This window comes from Mirounga leonina, unplaced genomic scaffold (genome assembly GCF_011800145.1).
Source record: "Mirounga leonina isolate KUSES-001 unplaced genomic scaffold, KU_Mleo_1.0 Mir_127, whole genome shotgun sequence".
Lineage (NCBI taxonomy): Eukaryota > Metazoa > Chordata > Mammalia > Carnivora > Phocidae > Mirounga > Mirounga leonina.
The window spans coordinates 44,888,630-44,914,855 of NW_023270316.1; the positions used below are offsets into that span (position 1 = coordinate 44,888,630).

A 26,226-nucleotide genomic window follows, 5' to 3' on the forward strand; every position below is an offset into this window, starting at 1 on the left:
AGACGCTTAACCGACTGAGCCACCCAGGCACCACTAAAGCTAGATTCTCAGTGAGCTGGTTTAAGGATCCAAAGAATTTATGACCAAAAACAACAAAAAACAACAAAAAGAAACTTACATGTCTTGTTTCTACATAAGGGTGACTGTTATATTCTGAGTTATGAGTCCAACTCTAACTTGAAAGGGCTGTGCAGCTTTAGGCATTCAAAGTTATAAAAAAAAAAAAATAGTTTCTGGCTATTTACATCTTCTGTATTTTGCATGCTGTAACTTCCCCCCCCCCCCCCCCCCCGACTTTTCCTGTCTGGTACTGTATTTTCTGTACCTTTTATGCAGTCTTTAAATGATGAATCTTGCCTGGGCTCTGCTCTGGTTTAAAATTGTTTTTCCATTCTCTCGACATTGCTTTTATGGCATTTTCCTCAGGCAACTCAAACTGGTATTTGGGGCTATTTAATTGAAGAAGGTGTTTTCTTTTTACCGTGGCGTACTTTTCTAAACGAGATTCCAGCCGGATCCTTTGTCTTTGGCCTTCCTTTTCAAGATCAGGCCACCTAGAATGCCCTTGTGTTGGTAGTTGGCTCTATTCCTAGTCTTGTGAGAGGAATGCAGAACGACCCCTTTCGGTGTGATGCCTGTTGTGATTGGGGCGGTATCTCTGGCTGAAGAATAGAGATGAGTTCACCATGTGCAATGGGCTGGAGATCTCTGTTGGTGGGAAATTGGTACATAACAGTGAGCAGTTAGGAGGGGTCTTTCTACTGCTTTCTACCCACACGGTCTTTCTACTCCTTTTTCTGTGAACTTGCGAGCCCTTTGCTGGTGTTTAATTCTAGTAATGGCCTCTGGGAGGTGACTGTGGCCCTAAGTATTCAGAAATCTTAACCGTTCTGCCCAGGAGTTTACCCACCTGTAAGGACTTCCGTGCTTGTTATTTTCAAAGGCTGAAGGTAATATTGAAGACCACTTCTAGCCCAGAATTAAATACTAGTTCTGTTAGTTCAGTACTGTCCCTTCTTTGTTCCCAATTTAACAGAGCGTTTAGGCTAGAACCTAGTGGTGTGGCTTAAGTGTGGTCTGTTACTCAGCTTTGGTTATACACAAAGCTCATTCTGGGCCCCTCTAGTTACTGTATTCCTTGCCCTAGAGGGAGGAATGTCTTGGTCAAAGAACAAGAGAATCTGGGATAGTGATTTGCTTTGTACAATTTTTTAATCTGGATCATCACTGAGATAGATTGGTGAGCATTAATAAAGGTGTATGCCAGTATACAAACATGAAAAATTTCATTCTGTCCATGTTGAAGTTAGTGCCACTCAGGCTGTTATATGATGAATGCTGACACATGTTCTTTTATACTTCTAAAATCAGGTCTATTTAGGAATGCACTTGACCCTTTTTCTGCCCTTTTAAACGGTCTAATGCTACTGAATAAGACGAGGGAGCATTGGAAATTGATTCCAGCTCCTTGAATACAAACTCTTGCCTGACTCCAGAATTTATAAAACTTAGATTTCTGGCTGCCTTTTTCCCCCTAAATGCTTTTTCTTTTGAACACCACTTTGTAAGAAACTAATTTATTCACTTTTTAAGGTGGCCTTATGTTTGTCTAGCAGGGAAATCAAAAGGGTTCTCAAAGAAGCTAGCAATGAAATTGAAAAGTGTCTACTGTCACCACTGGTGATAAATCAGACTGATGTTAAAGATGCAAATAGTCATTCCGGTACTCTCTTCGTTACTAGAATTGTTTAAGTTAATTAAGCCAGCAAAGTACTTCATTATCTACTATGCTGCATGCTAATGGTAGATTTAAAGTTTCACTGTCCTATGGTTCAGATTTTTTTTCACATTTTCAATCTCCATATCCATTGTGTCCTAAGTCCATATACTTGTAACTAATATTGTTAATCGGGAACATGTTTATTGTAGCACAGGTTTCTGGTTTGTCAGGTTTGCAAGTCCAAGAAATCTTGGGAAGTGTTTGAAACTACACATTCAGAGTACCTTTTGTCCATCTTCTTGAGAAGGTGATTAAAACAATGTATAATTCATTTTTATTAGACTGTCAGGAATTTAATTATGTTCAACTTAGCACTGTAGAATTTTTAAATATTAACTAAAAAACTGTTATAAAGTACTGATGTGATTGGTTTCTTTCATTTGCAGCATTTAAATATTAGGACCCTGACGGATGATATGGTAAGGTTATGCTCAACATTTCTTTTGTTGTGAATCTTAACTAACCATGTAATGTGGATGGCGTGCTATGCTAACACCTTTGAAACTGCTTAAAAACCTGCATGGTTTGGAAATGTGCTTTTTTTTTTTTTTATAGTGCTAAAATAGAGACAGAACTGGTAAAAAAAAAAAAAACATTTTTTTGCTTTTAAATAGTAAAAGGAACTAGTTGATATCTTAAAATTGTTTAATTACAAATTGTTAGTCAACTTTGAATCATTCAAATCAGCTCTCATTCTTTGGGGGATGAATTGCACACTTCAGAAGGAGGTAAAAAAATAGCTAAAGACATTCAGCTTTTTTGAAATATGTAGTTGCTAATTAAAGTAAACCAGACTAAAAAATCATGCATGTATTTAAAAAAAAAAAAATACTGCTCAAAAACACAACCAAGCATTCCTTCCTATTCTGTCTGTTGATAATAGGCTTGCTTATAAGTAACACTTTATATCACCATTACAGATTCTTGTATATTCAAGTACATGTTTTTGAAAAATAGATTTTTGAGTGTAACTTTTGGCTAATGATAAAGGATAATAACAGCAAGGCCCAAATTAACAATAATAATGAAAGAACAATAGGACCAAGCACAGTGCCCTGTTGACCTGGTTTTGAATTAGAATTTACCTTTAATATGAAACAGAGTGCCTAGAACATAGTAAGCACTCAAAAAAATGTTTAGCACCCCTGTTATCCAAAGTACCATCTTGGGTACTTGGATAAGGTGGACATGTGAAGCTGAAGGAGATGTAGATCTTGACATGCAGGACTGAAGAAATAGAATGTTCTGTTTTGTTCCTCTGGATAATATCTAAGAAGGTTGATGTAAGCTTTTCTGGATAATGTTTTTCATGTAATAGTATTTAGGAAGTTGTAGTTCTATGGAGTGCTTACACAGAGGACATGTCATTTCTTACCCTGCAAGGTAGATGTTGTCCTCGTCTTAGCACTCAGTTGCTCCGAGGGTCAGCTAGGTTCAGTAAGCCGTTTGCCCAGCTATGTGCAGCTGGCCAGTGGTGCAGCCGTGGCTTCACTCTTGTTCCACAAAGTTCTGAACCCATATGCTTACTGTGCTGACTTAGCCTTCAAATGGCTGCTTATGACTGCAATAAAACCATCTGCAATTTTTTTGTTTGAACATCCATGAGAATATACAATGGTAGATCTGTAATAGTCTTATTAAAATACAGTTTATATAGCCTATAGTTCATCCATGTAAAGTGTACAGTTGGATGGTTTTATTCAGAGCTATACAGCCATCACCACAATCCGTTTTAGAACATTTCCATCACCCAAAGAGAAACCTCCTACTTAAAAGCAGTCACTCCCCACTCATGCCCAACTCTGGCAGTGCTCAGCAATGGCCAGGCTACTTGATCTGCAGATTGCCACTTGTGGACATTTCCTATGAATGGAGTCATGATAAATGAAAGAATTCAGTCACAAAAGACCACTTTGCATAATGTTTTCAAGGTTTATCTGTGTTGTAGCTTGATCACTACTTTGTTCCTTTCTATTGCTGAATGCTATTCTAGGACATGTGAGGTTTGTTCATATTTTATGGGCACCATACATTTTTTCCTTTTTTCATTGAGCTGCCGCTCTTACCCTCTTTATGACTGACCTTGCACATTGCCAACCCACAGCCTCTACCCTAAGTTCTAGAAATAGGCCTGTTTCTTTTCTAGAGTGGCTTTTGCAGGTCATTCTGGAAGCCATCTTGCTCTGATCTTACATTAGTAAATAGGCTCCTCCTCAGTGAAGACTATAGTCCTCTCTCTCCTTTCTGCCTCCATTCCTGCTCTCCCCTCATCCTTGTAATCGGGCTTGGGAAGGTCAGGACTTTTGGGAAGTTACCAGAGTGCCTTGTGTGGTATTTTTATCAAACCAGTATATCACTCTGTGAACTTCTCACCAGTTTAAACATCAAGGAAGAGACAATGTGTTAATTACTTCCAGGTATATTGTCTGGTACATGGTAAGCATTTTCACTAGTTTTTCATTGAGGGAATAAAAGAATGAATCCCTGTTTTTGATTACTTGCCTAGTATTGTGGTTTCCTTGGACCTGGGGATGGCTTGGTCCTGGTTAGGCTTTCCAGAGATGGACTCTTGCCTTTGCATAGGGTAAAGAAGCTTTAACAACAAAACAAAAAAACAAAAAACCTTTGACAAGAGCTTGCTGGCAGACTTTCTGACCACCTGCCTGGATCACTGATGGTTGCCTTGCCCCTGCCTTTCTCTTCGATGTACACATGACTCTTTCTTCTAGATTCCTTCTTGGCCTTTTTCCCCTTGACCAGCTGACTGAACTACTGTCTCCCCAGCTCTTGATGTTCGCTTCTGCTCTTGTGCTTTAGCCTGGCTCTTGAGTAGGCCAGCGCTTAAGTCCAGGAAAGGATCAAGCAGGCATCTAGTTCAGGCAGCTGGATACATTGTTGTGGAGCTTAGAGAAGAAGCCTGGCTATCTTGAAGAAGACACGCTGAAAAGCAAACCTTACTCATTGATGCAGTGTGGAAAGAGCATTAGATTAGGAATCAGAAAACTCTTGTTGAAAGACAGAACTTCACCTCTTAGCTCTTTGACCTTGGCAAATCAATTTGATCACTTGTAGAGCAGGACTGATTATACCATCTCTACTTTTGTTATAAAGTTTTGAGTTTCACTTAGGCTGAAGTGTGTTGAACTGCTGCATTCATTTGTCCCTTTTTAACCCCTTTTAAAAATATTTCCCAACGTATAGACAGTAGGGTGATGTGATGCATTTGTAGTTGAGCCTTATATGCTCACAGACCAATGCAGAACATGGAGGGAGGGAGGAAAGGGTAGCTGGTTATCTTGGGGCCTCTGTTTAACTGTTTCTGGTGAGTTAGAGCTCAGGGGAGCATTTGCCATGGATGCTTTGATGTGTGCTGGCAATGTGTTTTCTAATTAAAGGTGGCTACCCCACAACATATATGTTGCATGTGTACTTTTGATTTAGAACTTTTTTTAAAAATTTTATTTGTTTGACCGAGAGGGAGAGAGCACAAGCAGAGGTGGGATCATGACTTGAGACGAAGGCAGATGCTTAACCGACTGAACCACCCAGGCGCTCCAATTTAGAACTTTTTAATGAGAGAATAGCATGTTTTGGGTAGAACTTGAGAGAAGGTACATAAAATGGTGTCAGCTGTAGTCACATCTTTGAATAAGAGTATTTTAGAAACATTAAGTTGAAACATTCTGGGAAGCATTAATGTTAAAAACCCCATTTAAGTTGCTTTGTTGAAGGCCTACAAAAATACTTCACATTTCAAGGTTATTTCTTGAGTTAGTCAGGATTTCACCGACACTGTCCAGTTGCAGGAAGGAAGTATTGCTGTAGTGTTCAGATCCCTGGTCAGAGTTCATATACTTGAAACCGTGTTTGTTCTACAAATATCTGAGCATTCATGATGTATAAAGTGCAATCCAAGGTGAAAAAGTCATTTAGTTTACAACCATCCATTGTCTATGCCTGGGTTAAAAAGAGCGCTTTCCTTGTAGAGACAAAAAGATTGAGACGGGGCAGTGAAGGGAGCCGGGATTGGAAAGGTAAACAGCAAGAAATTGAACGTGGACGACACAATGCTGAATCCTCCATCAGTGTGTCCACAGAGTGTTTTTGCATTTTGAGTAGAAGTCGTTTTGACTTGCTTACCGTCCCTCCCAACCATTTGTCTCAAGTGTTGGGCTTGTACTGATTGTCTCTTTTATCCCTTCTGCAGCCAGTATTACTGTTGTAATCTCTGGTGTGACCTGCAGCAATGATTTTCAAATTTTCTTGGCTGCGACCTACAATAAGAAGTACCCTTTTGTAGCCCAGCACACGTACACATATAAATTCCCCTGCAGTTGAAACAGTTTTATATATGACTATTTCATGTTTCTGAGCATAGTGAACTCTGATCTTTTCTTTTCCACTCTTTTTCCTTCCATTAAAAAAGTTGCGGGTGCCGATCGAATCCACTACATTGATTTCTTGTCCCACACGTGGCTCACAAGTAGAACTTGAAAACAGACCTTGGCCCAGACAGCAACCAGAGGACGTCCTCCGGTCTCTCCGAGTGTCTGCTCTTCACTTTATGACATGTAACTGAAAGGGGAAATCTGGGTTCGGGTGCTGGCTCTGCCACTTACTAGCAGTGTGACTGCGCAGGACTCCTCTCTCTGTGGAGACTTGGTATCCCTGGTGATGGAGGTTTGTAAGGGAGAACTACTGCCGAAATGCTTGGAGAACTATGCATTTACCATACTCGTGGTATAGATAGGAACATGCGTTGTTTTGTTTTGTTTTTTTTGAAGAAGCATTTACTTACAACATAATGCGCCAATCTTATGGGTATAATCTGATGCATTTTGACAAATGTATACAATCATGCCTACATGAGGATTATGATATAAAAGCTTTCCATCACCCCAAAAGATTCCCTCTGTGCCCTTTGCAGTCAATCCCTGCCCCCTGCCATCTTGGCTCTTGGGAATCATGAATCTGCTTTCTGAACTACACAGTTCAGTTTCTAGGATTTCATATAAATGGAATCCCTTAGTATGTTGCCTTTGTGTCTGGCTTCTTTTACTTAGCATAATGCTTTTGAGACCCCTCTAGTGCTATGGGTGTATCAGAAATTTGTTCTTTTTATTACTGAGTAGTATTCAATTGTTTGGTAATACTAGTTTATATTCACTAGTTTGGGTTTCCAGTTTTTGGGGATTGATAAAGCTGCAAACATTTGAGTACAGTTCTTGTGGACATGTTTTCATTTTGGAAGGGGAATAAAGTGGTAACTATGACCATAAGAAACTGACAAACTGTTTCTCCTAAATACTAATGTTGAGTATCTTTTATTGTGCTTATTTGCCATTCCTCTCCTGTAATGTCTATCACAAGATACAGGGCCATTCAAATTATTCTTGAGTGGGCCTTAGGCTTTCAAGGAATTTTTTCATATCTGTATTTTTGAATTGGCAGTTTGTGATATTTCCTTATCCTTTTAAATGTAGGATCTGTAATGATTTCTCCCTTTCTCATTCTGAAAAATAACTTGTCTTCTTTTTCCCCACTGATTAGTCTGGGTAGAGATTTGTCAAATTTATTGATCTTTTCAGAGAACCAGCTTTAGGTTTCATTAATTTCTGGATGATAATTTTGTTTTTAACTTTCCTTTTGCCTTAATCTTTTTATGGTTTCTTAAGGTAGAAATGTGCATAATTTGAGGCTTTTGCTTCCCAATATAAAAAAAAAATTACACTATAAATTTTCCTCTGAGAGCTACTTTAGCTGTATCATTTCTGAATATTCAAAATATCTTCTAATTTCCTGTTGATTTCTTCTTTAACTCATTGGTTATTTAGGTCTGTGTTTAACTTTTAAATATATGGGGCTTTTCCTGATCTTTCTGTTACTGACTTAAAACTTAATTCTCTTGTGGCCAGGGACCATAGTTTGTGTGACTTCAATCATTTTTAGTTTTCTGAGTCTTGCTCTCTGTCCCAGAATGTGGTCTATCTATGTGAATGTTACATGTGCATTCTGCTTGTTTTAGAATTGGTCTATAAATCCTGTTGGTTGACAGTGTTATTCATATATTCTGGATTTTTCTTTTCGCTTGTTCTAACAGTTATTGAGAGAGCAGTGGGAAGTTTCCAACTATAATTTTGGATTTTTCTCTCTTCAGTTCTATCTGTTTTGCTCCATATATTAAAGCTCTGCAATTAAGTGCATATACACTTGGGATTGCAGTAAATCTTTCATCATTATGAAATGACTATTTTTATCCCCAGTAATAGTCATTAAGTTGTAGTCTTTGGAAATCTACTAGACTTATTGGCTATACTTGATACAGTTACTGCCTTCCTCTTTGAACAAATACTTCTTGGCTTGTGGGACACAAACTTTATTGATTTTTGTATCCCTATGACCTTTTCTATTTTGTGTGGTTTTCCTTTGCCTATCTTTTTTTCTTTTAAAGATTTTATTTATTAGAACGAGCATGAGTAGGGGGTGGGTGGAGGGAGAAGCAGACTTCCCTGCTGAGCCACAAGTCCCGATGCGGGACTTGATCCCAGGACCCTGAGATCAAGACCTGAGTCGAAGGCAGATGCTTAACCGACTGAGCCACCCAGGCGCTCCTCCTTTGCCGATCTTAAACTATTATTTATCAGGTTTCTTTCCTGCAGCTACTGCTCTCCTCTGTATATAGTACTGGCCTGGGGTTATCACCTTAGTCCATGTCTTTGTCTATGACCTTTAAGTTGAGACCTATTACTGCATTGTCCTACTGAATACCTTCATATGGATGTCTCATCCATACTTGAGACTCTACATGCCCCAAATGAAACCTTTGACTTTCTTTCCTCTTAAGCTTGTTTCTGTTCCTATATTCTCTTAGAAGGTAGCTTCTTGATGATTTCTTGAATCTATTTCCTTCTCTCAGTTCCTTCTATCAGAGCACAAGGCTTCCTATCTCTTGTCCGGATTCTCAAGCAACTTTCTGTTCCCTAAAAAGCCAACTTCCTGCACAGCGGGCTGACCCATCTAAATTATATATCTGACCATATTTCACCTCATTTGAAACTGCTTAGGTGCACCAGTTATCTATAAGTCAAGCCTGCACTCTTTAATATGGCCTTTAAGGCCTTTATGGTAGGACCCTGCCTCTCTAACTTGATAGGCATTTCTTAGTCAACATAAAGACCCTGTAATTGTTAGTTATGTGCTGAGTAGTGTTCTAAATGTTAGCTTTATAAATACTTAATACCCCCCTTAGAAGCTTGTTGTGAAAATCATTCCCATTTTGAAAGATGGAGAAACTGAGGCAAGAGCGATTTAATAATTTGTTCAATGTCATGGGGGCTGTGAGAAAAGACCATGGCAGACTGATTCCAGACTGCTTTTCCCCTTGAAGCCATTTCTGTGAGACTTCTGGCCTTTAAATTGATCAGGAAAAATTGTATCCTAGTCATTGATCTTAATTCTGAGAATTATAATTGTAAAAACATATTCTGAGAACTTTTCTATGATTAGAAATGAGTTATTTTTAGTATTTCCAGTAAATAAAACTGAGAAACCTTTATCCCGAAGGACTAGTGATGTGTGTGACTGAGAGATGTCAACAGGTAAAGAATAAGCGTCTTCTCCCCCCCCCCCCCCCCCCCTTTAATTGTGAAGGACATGGAAAAACTCTGTATGGAAGCCACTTCACAGATCTAGCAATGGCAATTTGCTCCGATATAACTGCGGGCTTTCCTGGTTCCCCTCAAATTTCCCCACCAGGAATGTGGTCTTAGAACCATTGAAGATATCACCTGGGTGTGGGTTCTGATGAGTGCTTTGAGAAGTTTTCCCTGTTCTCAGTGGGCCTTGTGACTAACTTGATGTAAATGCTACCAGACGACTCCAGCATGTTCCTGAGTGTGTTTTGTGAGACTGGTTTGCTCAAAGATGAGTTGCCCAGAGGAATATGCTTGACAGGACTGCATTTTGTCTACCCGCAGGCTATTCCTGGACCTACCTAGATGTGACCTCCCTTGTGGGATATATGCTAAATTGGACATTGTACTTATGAAAGTAAATAATCATTTTATCTGATTATGTGCCTCACTTGCAAGTCAGTTAATAGAACATAAATCCTCTTTAAAAAAACTTAATTTAAAAGAATTACTTAAATTATTTTCTTATTGGCCTAATAGGACATACAACTTTTTATGAACTTCTATTTCCTTGGTAAGTTTAAAAACCATGAATAATAATACAGAGTGATATTTTCCAGTTTTTCTTTGAAATGATATATTCAAAAGAAACTCTTCTGTGTAAAGTAGATAAACCAGCATGGACTGGGACAACTGAATGTATGTGGTAAAATACATCAAATAAGTTCTATAAGCTTAAATTATTCACTAAGTCAGGTGAGCCTTTCTGAGCCCATTAATATGAGTTAATTAGAGCTTCCTGTACTTAGGTTTTCAGTAGTAACACTTAAGTACTGTCTTAGAATCTTTAAATATTTATGGGATAGTTTAGAGAGCTCCTACTCAAATCAGTAGAAACTTGGGAATAAGATCAAGAGCTCTCAGAGTTGAATATACTAAGATGTAGTGGGGTGTGCAGATTTGTTTATTCATCCTTTTATCCCTTCATTCATTAAGCATTTGAATAGTTAGTACTCCTGTAGGAATACAAAGATAGATATGATGGCCTCTGCATCTGGGAACAGTGGGGAAGCAGATGTATACAGTTTACAGTTGTATAGGTATATACTAATACTGTCCTAGGCCCATTGCTCTGTATATAGGGTTCATTGGAAGTGGTAAGGTCATTTTTGATGTTGGGAGAAGACTTGGTAGAGAAGGTGACCTTTCAGCTACTTCTGAAGGACAAGTTGGAATCTAAGCTGGCAGGAGTTGTAGTAATTTTTTACTCTGATAATTTTATTTACTGGATACTAACTGAATGGATTCCTAATGGAAATGTTGGGTTGGCAAGTAGAAAGCAATTGTTGATGTTTTCGGAGGACTTTTGTTTATGGGTATTACTCGTTTATGTCTTCTAAAAAGTATATTTACAGAGCTAATTTATATTTCCTTTTATGTATATAGTGTTAATATTTTCACACAAGAAATTAGAATTATACTTAAAGATGTGAGTAGGTATAACTTTGGGGTTGTTTTGAATATTCTTTTTAAGTGATTGTCTTTTCCTTTGAGTGGATATTTTTCTTCCCACCTGATGTTGCATTACAGAACTCAAGGTTCTCAGTCTAGGGGACTAATACTCAATGGATCAGTGTTGGTAAGAGTCTAGGTTATTCTTAATATATAAAAGGCATGACACTTGGAGTTCTTCCTGATACTTTTGGGAAGGAATTAGCAAAGCAAGAAGCAATGGCTTGTATCCCAGACATGGAAGATAGGGAGCTATTTATTATTCACTTACCAAAAATGAATAGAACACCCACTATATGCTTTGGACAATGCTAAGTTCCAGGAGTAGGTCCAGTAGTGAATAAAATAATTCCTCTTCTCAAGGACTTACACCCTGGTTGAGTAAACCTATGATAGAGGTAGTTTCAGAATAGTATTCGTACTATGTAATGGCAGACACCAGACTTTTGGGCATCTTGCTTAGTCAGGAAGGCTCCTACCTAAGATGTAGTTAACTGAGAGCTGAAGATGGAGTTGAAATGAGCCAGATTAAGGGGATGGGATAGGAGTTGTGGTTGTGGATAGGTTTTAGGCACAAGGAACAACATGCACATTTAAGAGACTGGCATTTTCATTACATCTGGATCCTACAGTGTAAGCGGGGTGAAGTGGTGAAGAGATTGGAGAGAAGGTGCAGTTCAGATTAAGCTGGACCTTGTTGAGCCATGGTAAGATTGGAATGTCCTTCTCTGAGTAATGGGGATGCAAAGATTGAAATGTTTTAAGCATAGGAGTGAGGGACAGGATTGGATTTGCATTTCAGGAAGATCAAAATGATGTCCGTATAGAGAGTAGCTCAGAATGTGATTGGGGGTAGAGGGGCAGAGCAGACCTAGAGGCAAGCGAGGAGGCTGTGGCTGTTGTCCAAGTGTCCCAAAGTAGGACAGTGGCAGTCAGGACAGAGAGAAGATGATTTAAGAGGAGTCGGTCTATATGGTTTCATGATTTGTTTCCTTATTTGTTTTCATTAGTCACTACAATTCAAACGATTTTTCTGTTGATCTAAGTCAACATCAGAAGTCCTAGTCAATCCATATCTGCACCTAGATGCTTCTCTCCCTATCCAGGTCCATTTATTCTTTTTCTCGGACATTCCTCTCCCAACTCCTCCAGTCTTCTCAAGCCTTCCTACTTTGCCCATTGGCAGTCAAAGCCTGTCTTTGAATGTTTGTTTTCCTTCTTGTTCTAATTGAAACCTAGATGTTCTTTGAAGGCTTTACGTTCCTGTTGGCTTCTTCCTTCAAAAGCTTCCAGCTCTCTTTGAGCATTTCTGGTGCAGTTTTCCTGGTTGGTCTCAACTTGAGGTCTTGTATGTAGTTTCTGCCACTAATGTGTGAAAGGCATTAGAACTTGAGTTGTTTACCTTTCAACCCCTCTTTCTGTTATTCTAGACCTACCAGGGGGTTCTTAAACTGCAGGCCATGGACCACCAGGGGTTTGGTAGTAAAATTCATGGTGTCCTTGAACGGAAAAAAGATTAAATCTTTATTTTCATTAATCTTTAAGTAAAACTTAGTTGTTTTTTTTAAATTATGAATATAGGTGAAAACAAATTCCAAACACACACACACAGTAGATTTTGACCTGTGACTTGGTTACCACAGAAAACATATGTTCAAAGCATGTTAGTTATTGGAGATACTTCAAAAGGTGGTTTGTGTTCAACACTGTTGAAATTAGATTTCCTGTTATCGCATGTTATATAATGAGTTCATGAAGACCTATTACCATAAAATTTTAAAATATTTTCATAACAGTTTTTGTTATAATTATACCTATTTTAGGCATTTAAAAGTATTCTGTGAGGAGCTCTGTATTAGTCTTCTGTTTATATAATTATCCTAAAGCTGAGTGGGTTAAACAATAACATTTCAGTTTCTTGGGTCTAAAATTTGGAAGCAGCATAGCGGGATAGTGCTGGTTTGACGTCGTTCATGAGATTCTAAGCACAACGTTGACTCAGGCTGCAGTCCTGTGAAGCCTTCATGGAGCTGGAGAATTCATTTATAGGGTGTTCACGCCTGACTGGGAAGTTGGTGCTGATAGTTGTTGGGGGCCTCTGGTCTTTCCTATGTGGGCGTCTTCACTGGCTGCCCTGTGACGGTTGTAGGAGATAGACTGCGTATTGTAATTTATTGTCAAGGAATTTTAATCTAGTGAGTATGCTTATTTAATAAGATACCTTATGAAATTTAAATGTGAATAAATTACTGTAGGTACATTTCTGGGGGGTGATGGTAAACTTTGTCAAAACCTCTGGCTAAAGAACGTCTTATAACTTCACTAAAATCTAAATTTAAGGCCAGGAAGGGCCATTTCTAACACTGAGGGCTATTAAAGTTGGAGTGCAATAGTGGGTGGCTTGGTGGGAATTGTTACTGAGTGCTAGGATTGTGGCCTCAGACTGGGATGGTTAGCTCTTCACACCTGCAACAATGAGCAGCCAATTTCTCACTGACCGTGTTCGATCTTAGTAATACTGATGTCCCCACCATTTTAGTAAGGACCGTGGAAACAGGCAGGCATGTCTTTGGGCTGTCAACGTGTGTCCTTTCCCATAATTCTCCTGTCAGCCTCACGGGGTTCCCTGATGTATCCTCTTTCCAAGCCTCTTTTGATTTTCCCTCACCCTAGAATCACTTATAACTATCTGTTGCTAATTTACTTGGCTTATGATTTTTCTTGGGGGCATCTGTGTATTTTACCTTCAGTAGCTTCTGTTTTTCCTTCAAGTGGTGAGCCTCTTCAGGGACAGTACTGTATCTTATGTATTTTATCCAGTATTTGCTCATTCACTTGTACCTTCACGTGTTAATGGATCGTTAGCTTTCTGCTAGATTCTGTGCTCTAGGCTGAACATACAGCAGTGACTTTAACAGTTACCTGTTGCTATGTTAACAATTTCCCCAAAACTTAGTGACTTAAAACAGTGAATGTTTAGTTGCACTTCTTCTGGGGGGGGGCAGGAATTTGGTAGTTGCTTAGGTATGTGGTTTTTGGCTTGGAGTCCCATGAGATTGTAATGAAGATGTTGGCTAGAGTATATAAAAGTCTTAATCTCTGAGGAGCTATTAGTCCTGTTGGCTATATAAGTCATCTGAAGGCTCAGCTGGGCTTCCAAGATGGCACACTGGCATGGCTGTTGGCAAGCGGCTTCTCTGCCTCTTTAGTGTCTTTAACTCAGCTCCATGCCATGTGGACCTACCCTTAGGTCTTGAGTGTCTTCTTGGGTGGCAGCTGGCATACCCCAGACTGAGTGACCCAAGAGGGAGCAAGACAAAAAGCTGTGAGGTCTTTATGATCTAGTCTTGGAAACTCCATAATTTCCATAGTATCCTACTGGTTATATAAGGCAGGATTATTTGGGACTGTCTTAGAGACTGGCTACCACAGTGACTAAGACCATTGATGGTTGGTCTATCATGCCCTTATATTTTAGTGGGAAGGAGACCGTCAACCTTCTCAGAATAAATGAAGAAATTACATGTTTTTTATAAGTCTTATGAAAGGACATAAAAAGGGAATAACCTGTGTGCATTGATAATGGGGAGTATGGGGATCCACGTGATAGTGGTCACCGAAGGCATTTCAGGCCCTTCAGCCCAAAGCTGAAAGGTGAGAAGCAGTTTCATTTCCAATAGGAAACAACTTGCCGTGATAGGTATTATCATGGAAGATTTAAATAGCTTGGTTAGGGTGACACAGCAAGCAGGTGGCTGGGCAGGAATCAGAAGTGCGACTCTGGAGCCAGTTTTTTAATCAGCAAGTTGCTTGTTTAGTAATGAAGTTATAGGTGTTTTTTTTTTTTTTTTTTTCCCTTTTTCTCCTTTTTTAAAAAATTCTAGAGAGCACAACGGGGATGGGCAGAGGGAAAGGGGAAAGAGAGCAGTAAGCAGACTCCTTAATGAACGCAGAGCCTGAATGCAGGGCTCAGTCTCACCACTACCGCCCCCTATTCCTGCCCCCCCCTTCGCCCCATCATGACTTGAGTCGGACACTCAACTGAATGAGGCACCCAAGTACCCCATCTTCTTAAATATAGTACAGGATTGCATGAAAATTGGTAGATAATTTTAAGTAATTTTTTTCTGGATTCAGGTATGCATTCACATGGAATTATAATTACAATGAACTTTTATTTGCTTAATTCTCTTGGATTGCATGAAAATAGGTACTCTTAGAGGTTCTAAGGAAGTACATTTAGGATACTTTCTCTGGCTTTTCAAATTTAAAATGGCTAATAATTACAGTATCTTCCTTTTGTTTTAAATTAAAAAAAAATACCACTGCTGTTAGTATTTAAAACACTGTAATAGAACTTTGTCACTATTACAGTGCTATACTACAGCTTAAAATCCAGATAGTTTTTTAGAGCCTGTTTTTGGTTTAATTAATTTTATTTAAACTGTAATTACTGATTATCAGTGTGAGATAATACTCAGTAGGGTGCTCATTTAACTTCCCATGAAGATAAGTGATATTAATTTATAAAACTCCGTACACCCAGACACAGCTGAAGCCATATTAATTGTGGTGTACCACCTCCAAATAGCATTAAAATAGAATTCTCTGTCTTCTGTGTGTTTAACCAATTCTTTAACAAAGGCAAGTCATTGGTGTGGTTCACCTTCTTGGGTTGTGTTTCTAGCTCAACTTTAAGAGAATTCACGTAAAATGAAAAGTAGCTATGCAATGCACAAATTGGGAAACCTCCCAAATTGCCAAATGCAGAATAACCAACTTCTAGTCTGCATAACGGGGATTTCTGTTGTGTATTTATGGACAGAAGCATTTAAAACTTTTGCTCTTGGGTTCCATTGTACCTTGCTTCAAGCAAATTGTATGAGTAATTCCATGAAAGATAAATTAGTGTTTTTCACCCCCCGCCCCCCCCATTTCTGCATGGAGTCACAAGCATCCTCCCTTGAAACAAAAACAAACCCCTTCCCAACCCCCCCCCCCAAAAAAACCCTTAGAATGTTTAAAATGATTTGATAGTAAAGTTCATTTTGCATCTAGCTTTGTCACTAGTGCCCTGATTATAGGAACCTACCTGTAGTGCTCAGTAGAGCATCACGTACCTGGGGATGCTTTTACTCTAAGCCCGAGGTATTCAACAAATTGAATTTACTGTTCTAGCATAGGAGGATCGTATGTATTTTTCTCCTATGGCTCCTTGTGCTAATTTTTCCTACCTTGCCTTTAGCTATCCTAGTGGTAATGTGTGAAATTGTTTTCCACTTGAATAAAATCCAACTTTCCCCCAGAGTTTAGGTGCTAAGCATATGGGGGAGGTGTGCTCATTCTATTTTATTGTTATTGTACAGTTATGATGCTGTTTATTGATATAAATGCAGTTCTACTTCTAAAAACATAATGGAATTTTTTTCATTTATGTGGTTGTAGAAGTTAAGTACTATGAAATTGTTAAATATAGAAGTGTTTTGGAGCTTGTCCTTTATTATTTAGCCAGGCAGTTTCCTTATTGTAAAAATTAAATGCACTCAGTCTGATGCTACCTTTCAAGCTCTTAACACAGTGCATAAAATACAGAAGGGGCTCAATGACTTTGAGAGGATCTTATTTAGAAAGTTTTGGTTTGTGGCGAAAATTAAAATTTTTTGATAACTCACTGATGGAACCATTAGGTTATAGATTCACAAATTAGCTTGTGAATTGCTTACGCTTACTATTCCCATTCATTGACGTGTTTACATTTATAATATTGATGTTGCATTAATGATTTGCTTAATTTCACTTCATTATGAGTTTAACATATTAAGTTACGTGTGTGTGTGTGTGTGTGTGTGTGGAGTGTGTGGAGTCAGCATAGGTTTAACACTCAGGAATTGATCTTCTCTGTAGAGAAGTTACAGCAATGAAGTAGTGATTCAGAAGACAGGTGGAGGAACCAGTCCCATTTCTTAAATTTTTGGTCTCATTTTTTAAAACTATCAAGAATTGGGGTACTGAGGTACATAGGGTCACTCACTTTGGGACCTCTAATCACGTGGAGACAAGTGTATGTTTCTGGGTTATTTCTAAAGTAGAGGAGTATTTATGTTGATGAGTTGGATGTTCTTTTCTCTGCTGCTGTAATTCATTGTCCATACCTCTTGCTATGTTTTTTATATCCATATGGAATTGCCTCTTTATATGCTTGTCTCTCCCACTTGATTATTATTCAATTTGAGTTGAATATAGTCTTTTTTTAAAAATTATAAACATCTGATAGAATAACATCTCTGTTCTTCGTTTTATAGATCTGGGATTCTATCTGGTATCTTTTTTTTTTTTTTTTTTTTTCAGCCGAAAAACTCCTTTTGGCATGTTTTGTAGTACAGGTCTGATGGAGACCAATTCTCTCAAGTTTTGGCTGTCTAAAAGTGTTTCATTCTGCTTCTATTTTCCAAAGATATTTTTACTGGATATAGAATCCCACGATGACAGTCGTTTTCTTCTAGTCCTTTAAAGATGCCCTTCCACTATCTTTTGCTATAGTTTCTGGGGAGAAATGAGTTATTTGTGTCATTTTTATCTTGTGTAGATCGTGTCTTCATATGTCTGGGTGTGCTTTTATGGTTTGCCATTTACTTTGGATTTTTAGCAGCTTGACTGTGAGGTGCCTAGGTGTGGGCTTGTTTGTCTTGGTATTCTTCCTCGGTGGCTGCGCTTCTGGTAGCCATGAACTGATTCCTAAAAAATCTGTTATTTCAGCCATTATCTCCTGACCTAGGTCTTCAGTACCATTTTATTTTTCTGGTCCTCCATTACACTTGTATCACAGTGCTTCATGTTGTATCACAGCTCTTGGTTGCTCTGTTCTTTTTTCTTTCCCTTTTTCTGTGGTGTTTCAGTTTGTGTGCTTTTTGTTGGTCTGGGTGTAAGTTCACCAGTTCTTTTCTCAGCAGTGTTCAGGTTACTCTGAAGCTCATCTAATGAATTCTTTGTTGGTACAATTTAAATTTCTAATGTGTTTTTAAGAATAATTTCCATGACTTTGTTGCTAAAATTGCCCATGTCCTACTTTGTGTCTGCTCTTCATTATATTCTTCAGCATTTTTCTAAATACCCTTTGAGATGATCTGACCAGTAAGTCCATCATCCAGGCCATCTCTAGGTCTGCTTCTCTTTGGCTCTGGGTGACACTTCCTAGGTCCTTCGTGAATCTAGGAGTATTTGATTATATGGTAGACATTTGAATACTGTGGAAATGAAATAATACTTCTACGAAAGAGTGTACCTTTCTTCAGGCTGCTAGAATGGGGGACTGGGTCTGTGTGATGTCTCGTTGAGCTGGGCTTGGCAAAGGGGCTGCTTTAGTTTGATTAGTGTCCTCTGGGCCTTCAGGATCGCTTAGCACGAATGAGATTCTGGCATTCTGCTTTTGGCTTTAAGACTGAACTGTTCATTTTCAAGACTGGGATAACTCTTTCTGCTTTAAAGTTCTGATGCCCTTTCCATGGTTAATGTAGAGTTCTTTGTGTTTTCAGTTCCATTTCTGGCTCGGTTTCTTCAGGAGATCTCGCCGACCTGGTATCTGACCCCGGCCTTCAGTGGCAGCCATCATTGATTCTCTGACGGGCCAGAATGTGTCTTTAGGGCTTCTCTCCCGTCTTTTTTTTTTCCTAATTCAGAGTGTTTGGGAGGGCAGTCTCTTTGCATGGGGAGAGGCCACCTGGGACACTTCATGCCTCAGGACATCTTGCCCTCCCTCCAGCCTTTGGGGGATTAACCCATGCAGTTGGTGAAGGCCTGAGGGAAAGTGTCAGTAGGTGGGTGTAGACTTGCTTCAGGACTGGGGCTCCTTGGAATTTGAGTCTCTCCTGCCAGAACCCGTCAGTAGTTAAAAATTTTGCTGGTTATTTTTTTTTTTTTTTTATCCTTGTTTAACTTCTTAGTCTGTAACTGTTTGTCAGGGATCAAAGCAGCTTGTCACTTCCCAGTAGTCCTTCCAGGTTTCCTTATGTTCTCATCCCCCTGATGGGTTGAAAACAACTGTAACTTGGGAGGTTTTCTGGCTTGTTTCTGTTATGAGGATGAGAGCGGTGGTGGTATTTTGTGACTCCTTTATAAATCCTACTGGAAGCTGTCACGTTCTTCGTATTTTCCTGATTAGGTCCAGTTAGATGGACAACATGGAATGTAGTACATGGCATTTTTCCTAGGCTGTATATTCACAGTGAATTTAAAATTCTGTTTTGAAGGATAAACATTATCTTTGTATCTTACTTAAAGAAATTCTATTTCTTTAGTGAAATAATACTGTGACTTCTTGTCCTCCTTAAATTCAGTATTTGTATCACATTTCTCTCCTGGACTATACTAGCTCTATCCAGTAGAATTTGCTGTGATGATAGAAATGTTCTATATGCGCTTTTACCAGTATGGGAGCTACTAGCCACATGTGGCTCTTGAGGACTTGGCATGTGGCTATTGCAACTAAGAAACTGAACTCTTAAATTAAGCAACCCCACATGGCTAGTGGTTGCCATGAGTAGCACAAGTCAATATATACGTTATGGCAAAAATAGCGTAAGATACAGCTATGCCGAACAATTCACAGAACCATTGTGGTTTTTGAGTACACTTCTATTAACTACTCGAAGACATTTTTTGCCTTTTTTGATTGTTACCACTTGAAACTTTGAGTCTGGGTTTTATGTGAGGAATAGGATTTGTGAAATAAAGCAATTTTCAATGAATAAACAATTAGCTTTATAAACTAATATCTATATACTTTAAAATATCAGTGAACAATTTGACTTAATAGAAATCCCGTTATAGCAAAAACCCCAGCTTTATTTCCTGAGGCTTAACCATCCTACTCTATAGCTGCTCATGAAATTCAAATACAGACCAGCCTGAATGAAGAGAAATGTGGTATTTATCAGACCAACAAGCTCTGGAGAAATAAGTAGAATTCAACTCTTAGTGCATGCATACTATGAAATATGATTTAGGAATTCTATGAAAAGGGCACTGGACAAGGGGGCTGGGAGCTAGGACACTAAGTATTAGTTTGATTGCCAACCCCTAAATTAGCCCAGTTACCTTTGTAAAACTGCTTAGTTGGCTAATCTGTAAAGCAAAGGTCACCTGCCATTAGAATCTTAATTCTATAATTTAAGATTAGAAGGAATCTTTGGAAGTTGTTCGATTTCTCTTCTGTCTTTAGACAGGATGGTTATGGAAAACTTCTGTGTTTTAAAAAAAACTTAGATTCTAGTGCTGAATGCCTTTTGATGAAGTCACAGTGATAATGTGATCGATCCTGTGGGTTTTTTTTATTTTGGCAATCAGATAAATGCTGGAGGAAATATTAATGTATGTGCTGCTTTACCTTTGTAGCTGGACAAATTTGCCAGCATAAGAATTCCAGGGAGCAAGAAAGAGAGACCTCCACTTTCCAACCTGAAGACTGCGTTTGCAAGCAATGATTGCTCTTCGGAGGTGATGGAAAACATTCCAAAGCCACTGTCACAGAATGAAGTCTTAGAACTTTTCGAAAAGATGATGGTAAGAATTATTTTTTTTTCATAAAATAGTTTATGTAAAAACGTTAGCTTCTAATCATGTTAGTGGAACATAAACATTTAAGACTCATGTTCCATTGGGTTATTTCTGATGTCATTGAGTATAGCACTTTAGGTGTACAGAGCTTTAGGATTACAAAAATAAGAACCAGAGGAAAATAGGCATACTGGCTTTTTGTTTTGTGTGTGTGTGTGTGTGTGTTTAATATACAGAATACACAAAAACCCTCTCAAGTATCAAATGATACATTTTTAAATTTTTATTAAAAGATTTTATTTATTTGACAGTGAGAGTGGGAACACAAGCAGGGAGAGTGGGAGAGGGAGAAGCAGGCTCCCCGTTGAGCAGGAAGCCTGATGCGGAACTCGATCCCAGGACCCTGGGACCATGACCTGAGCCGAAGGCAGATGCTTAATGACTGAGCCACCCAGGCGCCCCTCAAATGATACATTTTGAATCTTAAAGATTATCTAAGTGGTCTGTCTGTTGGGGTTCGTTTGCATTTTAGAATGATGATCACGGTGCTGTGTATGTTACGTGTGCTGATTTTTTTTGTTTGTTTGTTTTCATCTTTTTTCTTGTGTGATTTCTTTCTTAGGGTAACCAGGTTCATATAGTCCTAGAATATTTATATCTGAGGAGACTAGAACTTACTCATTTTGGGGGTGTGCCTTTTCTGGTGGAGACACACAGTGTTAGAAGCCGCATTCCGTTGCTTCTAAAAAAAAAAAAATGGTGATCCTGACTCTGCTCATGGCTAACCTAATTTCACCAACAACCCAGTATGTTAAGTATGTTCAAAATCATTTATCACAAAATGAATGCTAATTGCATCTAAATAGTTCATGTATAGTTCTTACCCTCAAGTTGCTTATCTCCTAGGAGTCAAAACAAACATTTGAAAAAAATGAGTAAGAAATGCCAGAGGGTGGTAATTAATGGTTAAGTTCTTTATAAGTTCAGAGTAGGAAGAAAATTTTTGACATACCTCGTTAGCTTCAGGGGAAGCCAAAATTGAAAGGTTATTATAGTAGCTTAGGGAAATTTCATAAAGCAGATGGACTTAGAGGCAGGTGTGGTCTTAAAGGGTTGGAATAAGAAGAGGGAAAGGGCATTCTCTTAAGATGGGGAAATGACAGTGAGCCCAGACAGAGCTAGGTACAAATAGCTCATGGGGGAACGTGTGAGAGGTTTGAAAAATTAGACTGGAATGGTAAATTGGGGCCGATTATGAGAGGATTTTGTATGCCATTCTGAAGAGTTGTATAATATTTCAACTCAGGACTTACCTATTTTATTTCGTCTATTGGTTTTGACAGCCTTATTAGTTTTTAGGGACATTCACTTAGAGTGTAAAATGTGTTTGAAATTTGAGAAAGTTAATAGCTGGCCTCTTCATTATTCCGCTGGAATCAACAAAATATTTACCGTTATACTGCCTTATTATCTTCATCAAATATTTGTGTCCAGTGTTACACATGGAGCTTTAGAAGGCCCCAGAAAGGGAGAATGCCTAGTTTGTGTCTCCATAGGATTAATTAGTGATTCCTAACTTTTCATCACTGAGCATACATTTCATTAGTATTGTTTTGCATGAACCCTAGGCTTGGGACATTATTACCTATTATGTCAGCTCTTGGTGAAGTGCTCATTTTGGTTTTAATTAACCACACATGTATAACTCTTTATTAACTCTTTCATCTCCATGAGTTGATATCATTTCAACCTTGAACAAAAAAGTTTGTTTTTTTTTCCCCCCGATTTTAGTATAAGTGCGCCAAAATGAGCACTTTTGTTTTTGTGTTATATTTTGCTGGCCTCTTTGCCTCTGTTAATGAGGCTAGTATAATGGTAGTTCTCTTTCAATACCACCTTGGAGGACTCAGGATAATAAAGTGCCCTTAGCTACCTCCTCATTCCGTGTACCATATGTCAACCACTCACATAAATTACCTAGGAGATTCTAGAATGGTACTTTCTTCCTTGGTGACTACTTCGTTAAGTTTTTCTTTCTGATCATAACTGCTGGTGCCATCTGAGTAAAAGTGAGTAGGCTGTTGATGTTACGTGTTTACAAGGCCACATCTTAGCACCACAAGCTGTTAAAAGCGCAACTACCTAGAGTACTGAATATAGTTCACGGTATTCTGTACTGACCGTGATTACTTGAGGGATTTTTCAGTTATTCTGAAAAAGGTAAGTTACCCAGAGAAGGGTAAGACTATCAATGTTTGTAGTTATGTATAGGGCAGAAGGATATTGACATCCTTGAAGTGTTTACACAATACATATTTAATAACTGGGCCTGATAGCTTGTTAAATCTTAAACGGGTATCCCTGTTGGCAGAAAATCGTTTGCAATCAAACTCATTTTACTCAGCAGCAGTAAAATGAAATTGTTGATGGGACAGGGCTGCCTGATTGTGCTAATCGGTGAGTTTGTGAGAACTAAGGTCTTGTTTAAAAAAAAAAAAAAAACCAAACAAAAAAACTAGGTTGTTTTTCCCTTTCTGATTGCTTGACTATATGACAATAATTTTAGGGGAAAATCCACTGATGGTTCTGGAGCTGAGAAGGGTCTTTTCCCTTCACTAAATGTAGATGATTGATATTCGTCAGGTTTTACACGGTACTGCATTTTTTGACAAGTTTAAAGCTGTTCCTATGTCTGAAGAGAATGCTAGATGAAATGTTGAGTTTATTTTTTTATTTGTACCTACCTATCTAGCATTTTTTAAAATTTTTAACTTTTAGTGAGAGAGCGAGAGAGCAAGGGAGGGGCAGAGGATGGAGAGGGAGAATCTTGAGCAGACTCCCTGCTGAGTGCGGAGCCCCACAATGTGGGGCTTCATCCTGAGACCCTGAGATCATGACCTCGGGGGAAATCAAGAGTTGGTTGCTTAACCGATTGCTTAACCTAGGTCGGTTAACAGGTCGCTTAACCTAGGCATCCGTCCCTCGTACTTCTGTTCTTTTGAAGAAGCCACGCTGAATCTGCAATCTTAACGTATTGGCATTTTTAACTACAGGGGTTTCCTACCATTTAAAATTTGCGTCTAAATTCTTAGTTTTGACATTGCAATTTTTAAAGCCTTATTTAACTTTATCAAAGGTATTGAAGTAATTTCTATGTAAAGTAAAAACTTTTTACAGAACCTTTTTCTAATAGTCTTCAGTGTGCAGACTTGATTAATGAGAGGTAGAGTATAATACTTGAATATTTGTAATCCTTTCACTTTTATTTTAGAGATGGATTTACTTGGTCTCTGGGTAATAGTTTCAGTGGGTTTTTGGGTCGAGGTTGGGTGGAGTTTTGTTTTTTTAAGCAATGATGAATACTTAACACTACTTAAGGGCTCTTTCTCCCATTTGGAGAATTTCATAAGGCTAAAATCAGTGTCTGATTGGGCTCTTACTGGATGCTTTTGCGAAGAATCTCTTCCAAGTTCATGGTGACAGAATCTAGTTCCTCGCTGTTGTAGGACTGAGGTCCTGGCTGTGATTTGGGGGCTGCCTTAGCTCCAGAGGCCTCTTTCCTATCGTTTGTACGGGCCGCTACCTCTTAGTTACATGAAATCCATCTCCTGTTACAAATCTCTAAGCCACCTCCTCTGGCATCTCTTGTCTGATCTATAGAAAGTTCTCTGCTTTTAAGGGCTCATGTATGAGATTATGCTCACCCAGATAACCCAACATAATGTCGCAAAGTCCCCTTTTAACATGTAATGTAACTCCTTTATAGGACCAGAGATTAGGGCATGGATGTCTTTGGGGGACCATTTTGCCTCTTACAGGTATAGGAGATTAACAAAGGCTGATTCTTTTCTCCTATGGCGTTTTTGTGCCCCCTGCTGCCCAGTCTCCCCTACAGTTCCCTTGTCACTGGTGAGGTCTCCTTTGGTCTTCTGCCCTGGCCTTCCATGAGCCCATTCCTTTGCTGGAGTCGCCTTTTGGATGCAGGACCTCTTAGATGGCCTAGGGCTGTTGCTTCCCTAGGATGCACATCCTGTCCACGGGAAGCTAATGTATCCTTTGCCCCTTGCTCCTGTCCTTTATCTCATTCCCTTCAGCATCTGTCCTCTTCGGAGTATGACCTACTTGGTTCTTTCTTGCTATTGCAGATGTTTACCCTCCTGACTGTAAGTGGCTTTCTAATCATTAGATCTTATATGTAACACTGCTGACCACCTCCTCTTGTCTGCATTTCTCTTTCCTTTAGTTACCGTGACACTCCTTGCCTTCTGATTTTCCTTTTCTCTGGCCAGTTGTTACCCCAGTTTGCTTTCCAGGTTTCCTGTTCTGATTTTCATTTCCTCAGAGTGTTGCCTCTGGTCCTCTTACCTTTATCCACTTTGGTTCCTTACACATTTCTCTTGGGGGATGGGAGCTCTTTCATGTTAGAATATCCCCAATATTCTGATGCTTAGCTGTCTTCAAAAAGCAGCTATAATCAAGCTCTGTAAAAGATGCTAAACCTCAACAAACCAGAAACTGATCTCATCCTTTTGATATTTTTCCAACTTTTTATTTAGAAAAAATTGACCTATAACATTGTGTAAGCTTAAGGTATACAGTGTGATTTGATAAATGCACATATATATTTTTTAATGTTTTGTAATGGCACAGATACTTTATTGAAGTATAGTTGACACACAATGTTACATTAGTTTCAGGTTTACTACATGGTGACTGGAGCATATCTATTTCTAAATGCTTACCACAGTAAGGGTAGTTAACGCATCTGTCCCCTCACGTAGTTACCATTCCTTACCCTCAATCCCACGGTCAGAACTTTTAAGACTCAAGATTTAGGGGAGCCTGGGTGGTTCAGTCTTGACTCTTGATTTTTGGCTCAGGTCATGATCTCAGGGTCCTGGGGTCGAGCCCTATTGGGCTCTGCACTCAGTGGGGAGTCGGCTTGAGGTTTTCTTGCCTTCTGCCCCTCCCCCAACCCCTTTAATAAATTAAAAAAAAAAAACTTAAGATTTACTCTTAGCAATTTTCAAGTATATAATACAGAATGAGATTGACCAAGCTGTACATCAGATCCTGAGAATTTACTTGTCTTAGAACTGTAAATTTGTACTCCTTGACCACCTTCATCCATTTCCTCCATTTCCCAGCTCCTGGCACCACTAATCTTCTGTTTCTAGGAGTTTGTTATTTTTAGATTGCACATATAATTAATTCTATGTAGTATTTCTTTGACTTATTTCACCTAACATAATGCCTCAGGGTTCATTCATGCTGTTGCAAATGGCAGATTTCCTTTCTTATGGCTGAGTAATACTCTATTATGAATATATATACACTAGTTTCTTTTCCATTTATCTGAACAGATGCTTAGGTTTTGCCATTTCTTAGTATCATAAATAATGTGAACATGGGGGGTACAGGTATCTCTTCCAGAGAGTGGTTTTCATTTCCTTTGGATATATACCCACAAGTGCGATTGCTGATATCTGGTTTTAATTTTTTTTTTTTTTTTGAGGAATTTCCATACTATTTTCCACAGTGACTGTAACAATTTACATTCCCACTAACAGTGCACAAGGCTTCCCTCTTATCCTTTCTTGCTAACACTTGATATCCTTTTGATAACTGCCATATTAGCAGGTATGAAGTGATATCCCTTGTGGTTTTTGATTTGGATTTCCCTGATGATTAGTGATGTTGAGTGCCTTTTCATGAAACTCTTGGCCACTACTTTATCCTCTTTGGAATAGA

At 38.8% G+C, this 26,226-nt stretch overlaps 1 protein-coding gene across 1 annotated transcript in view; it reads left to right on the forward strand.

Annotated features, from left to right (window-relative positions):
* The window catches only part of DIAPH3 (diaphanous related formin 3), a 485,828-nt gene that overhangs the window by 23,913 nt on the left and 435,689 nt on the right, over window positions 1-26,226 (forward strand). Inside the window, exons 2-3 of the mRNA XM_035003260.1 lie at window positions 2,167-2,199; window positions 20,314-20,481. Coding sequence (XP_034859151.1) covers window positions 2,167-2,199; window positions 20,314-20,481 — 201 coding nt within the window. The remainder of the gene's footprint in view (window positions 1-2,166; window positions 2,200-20,313; window positions 20,482-26,226) is intronic.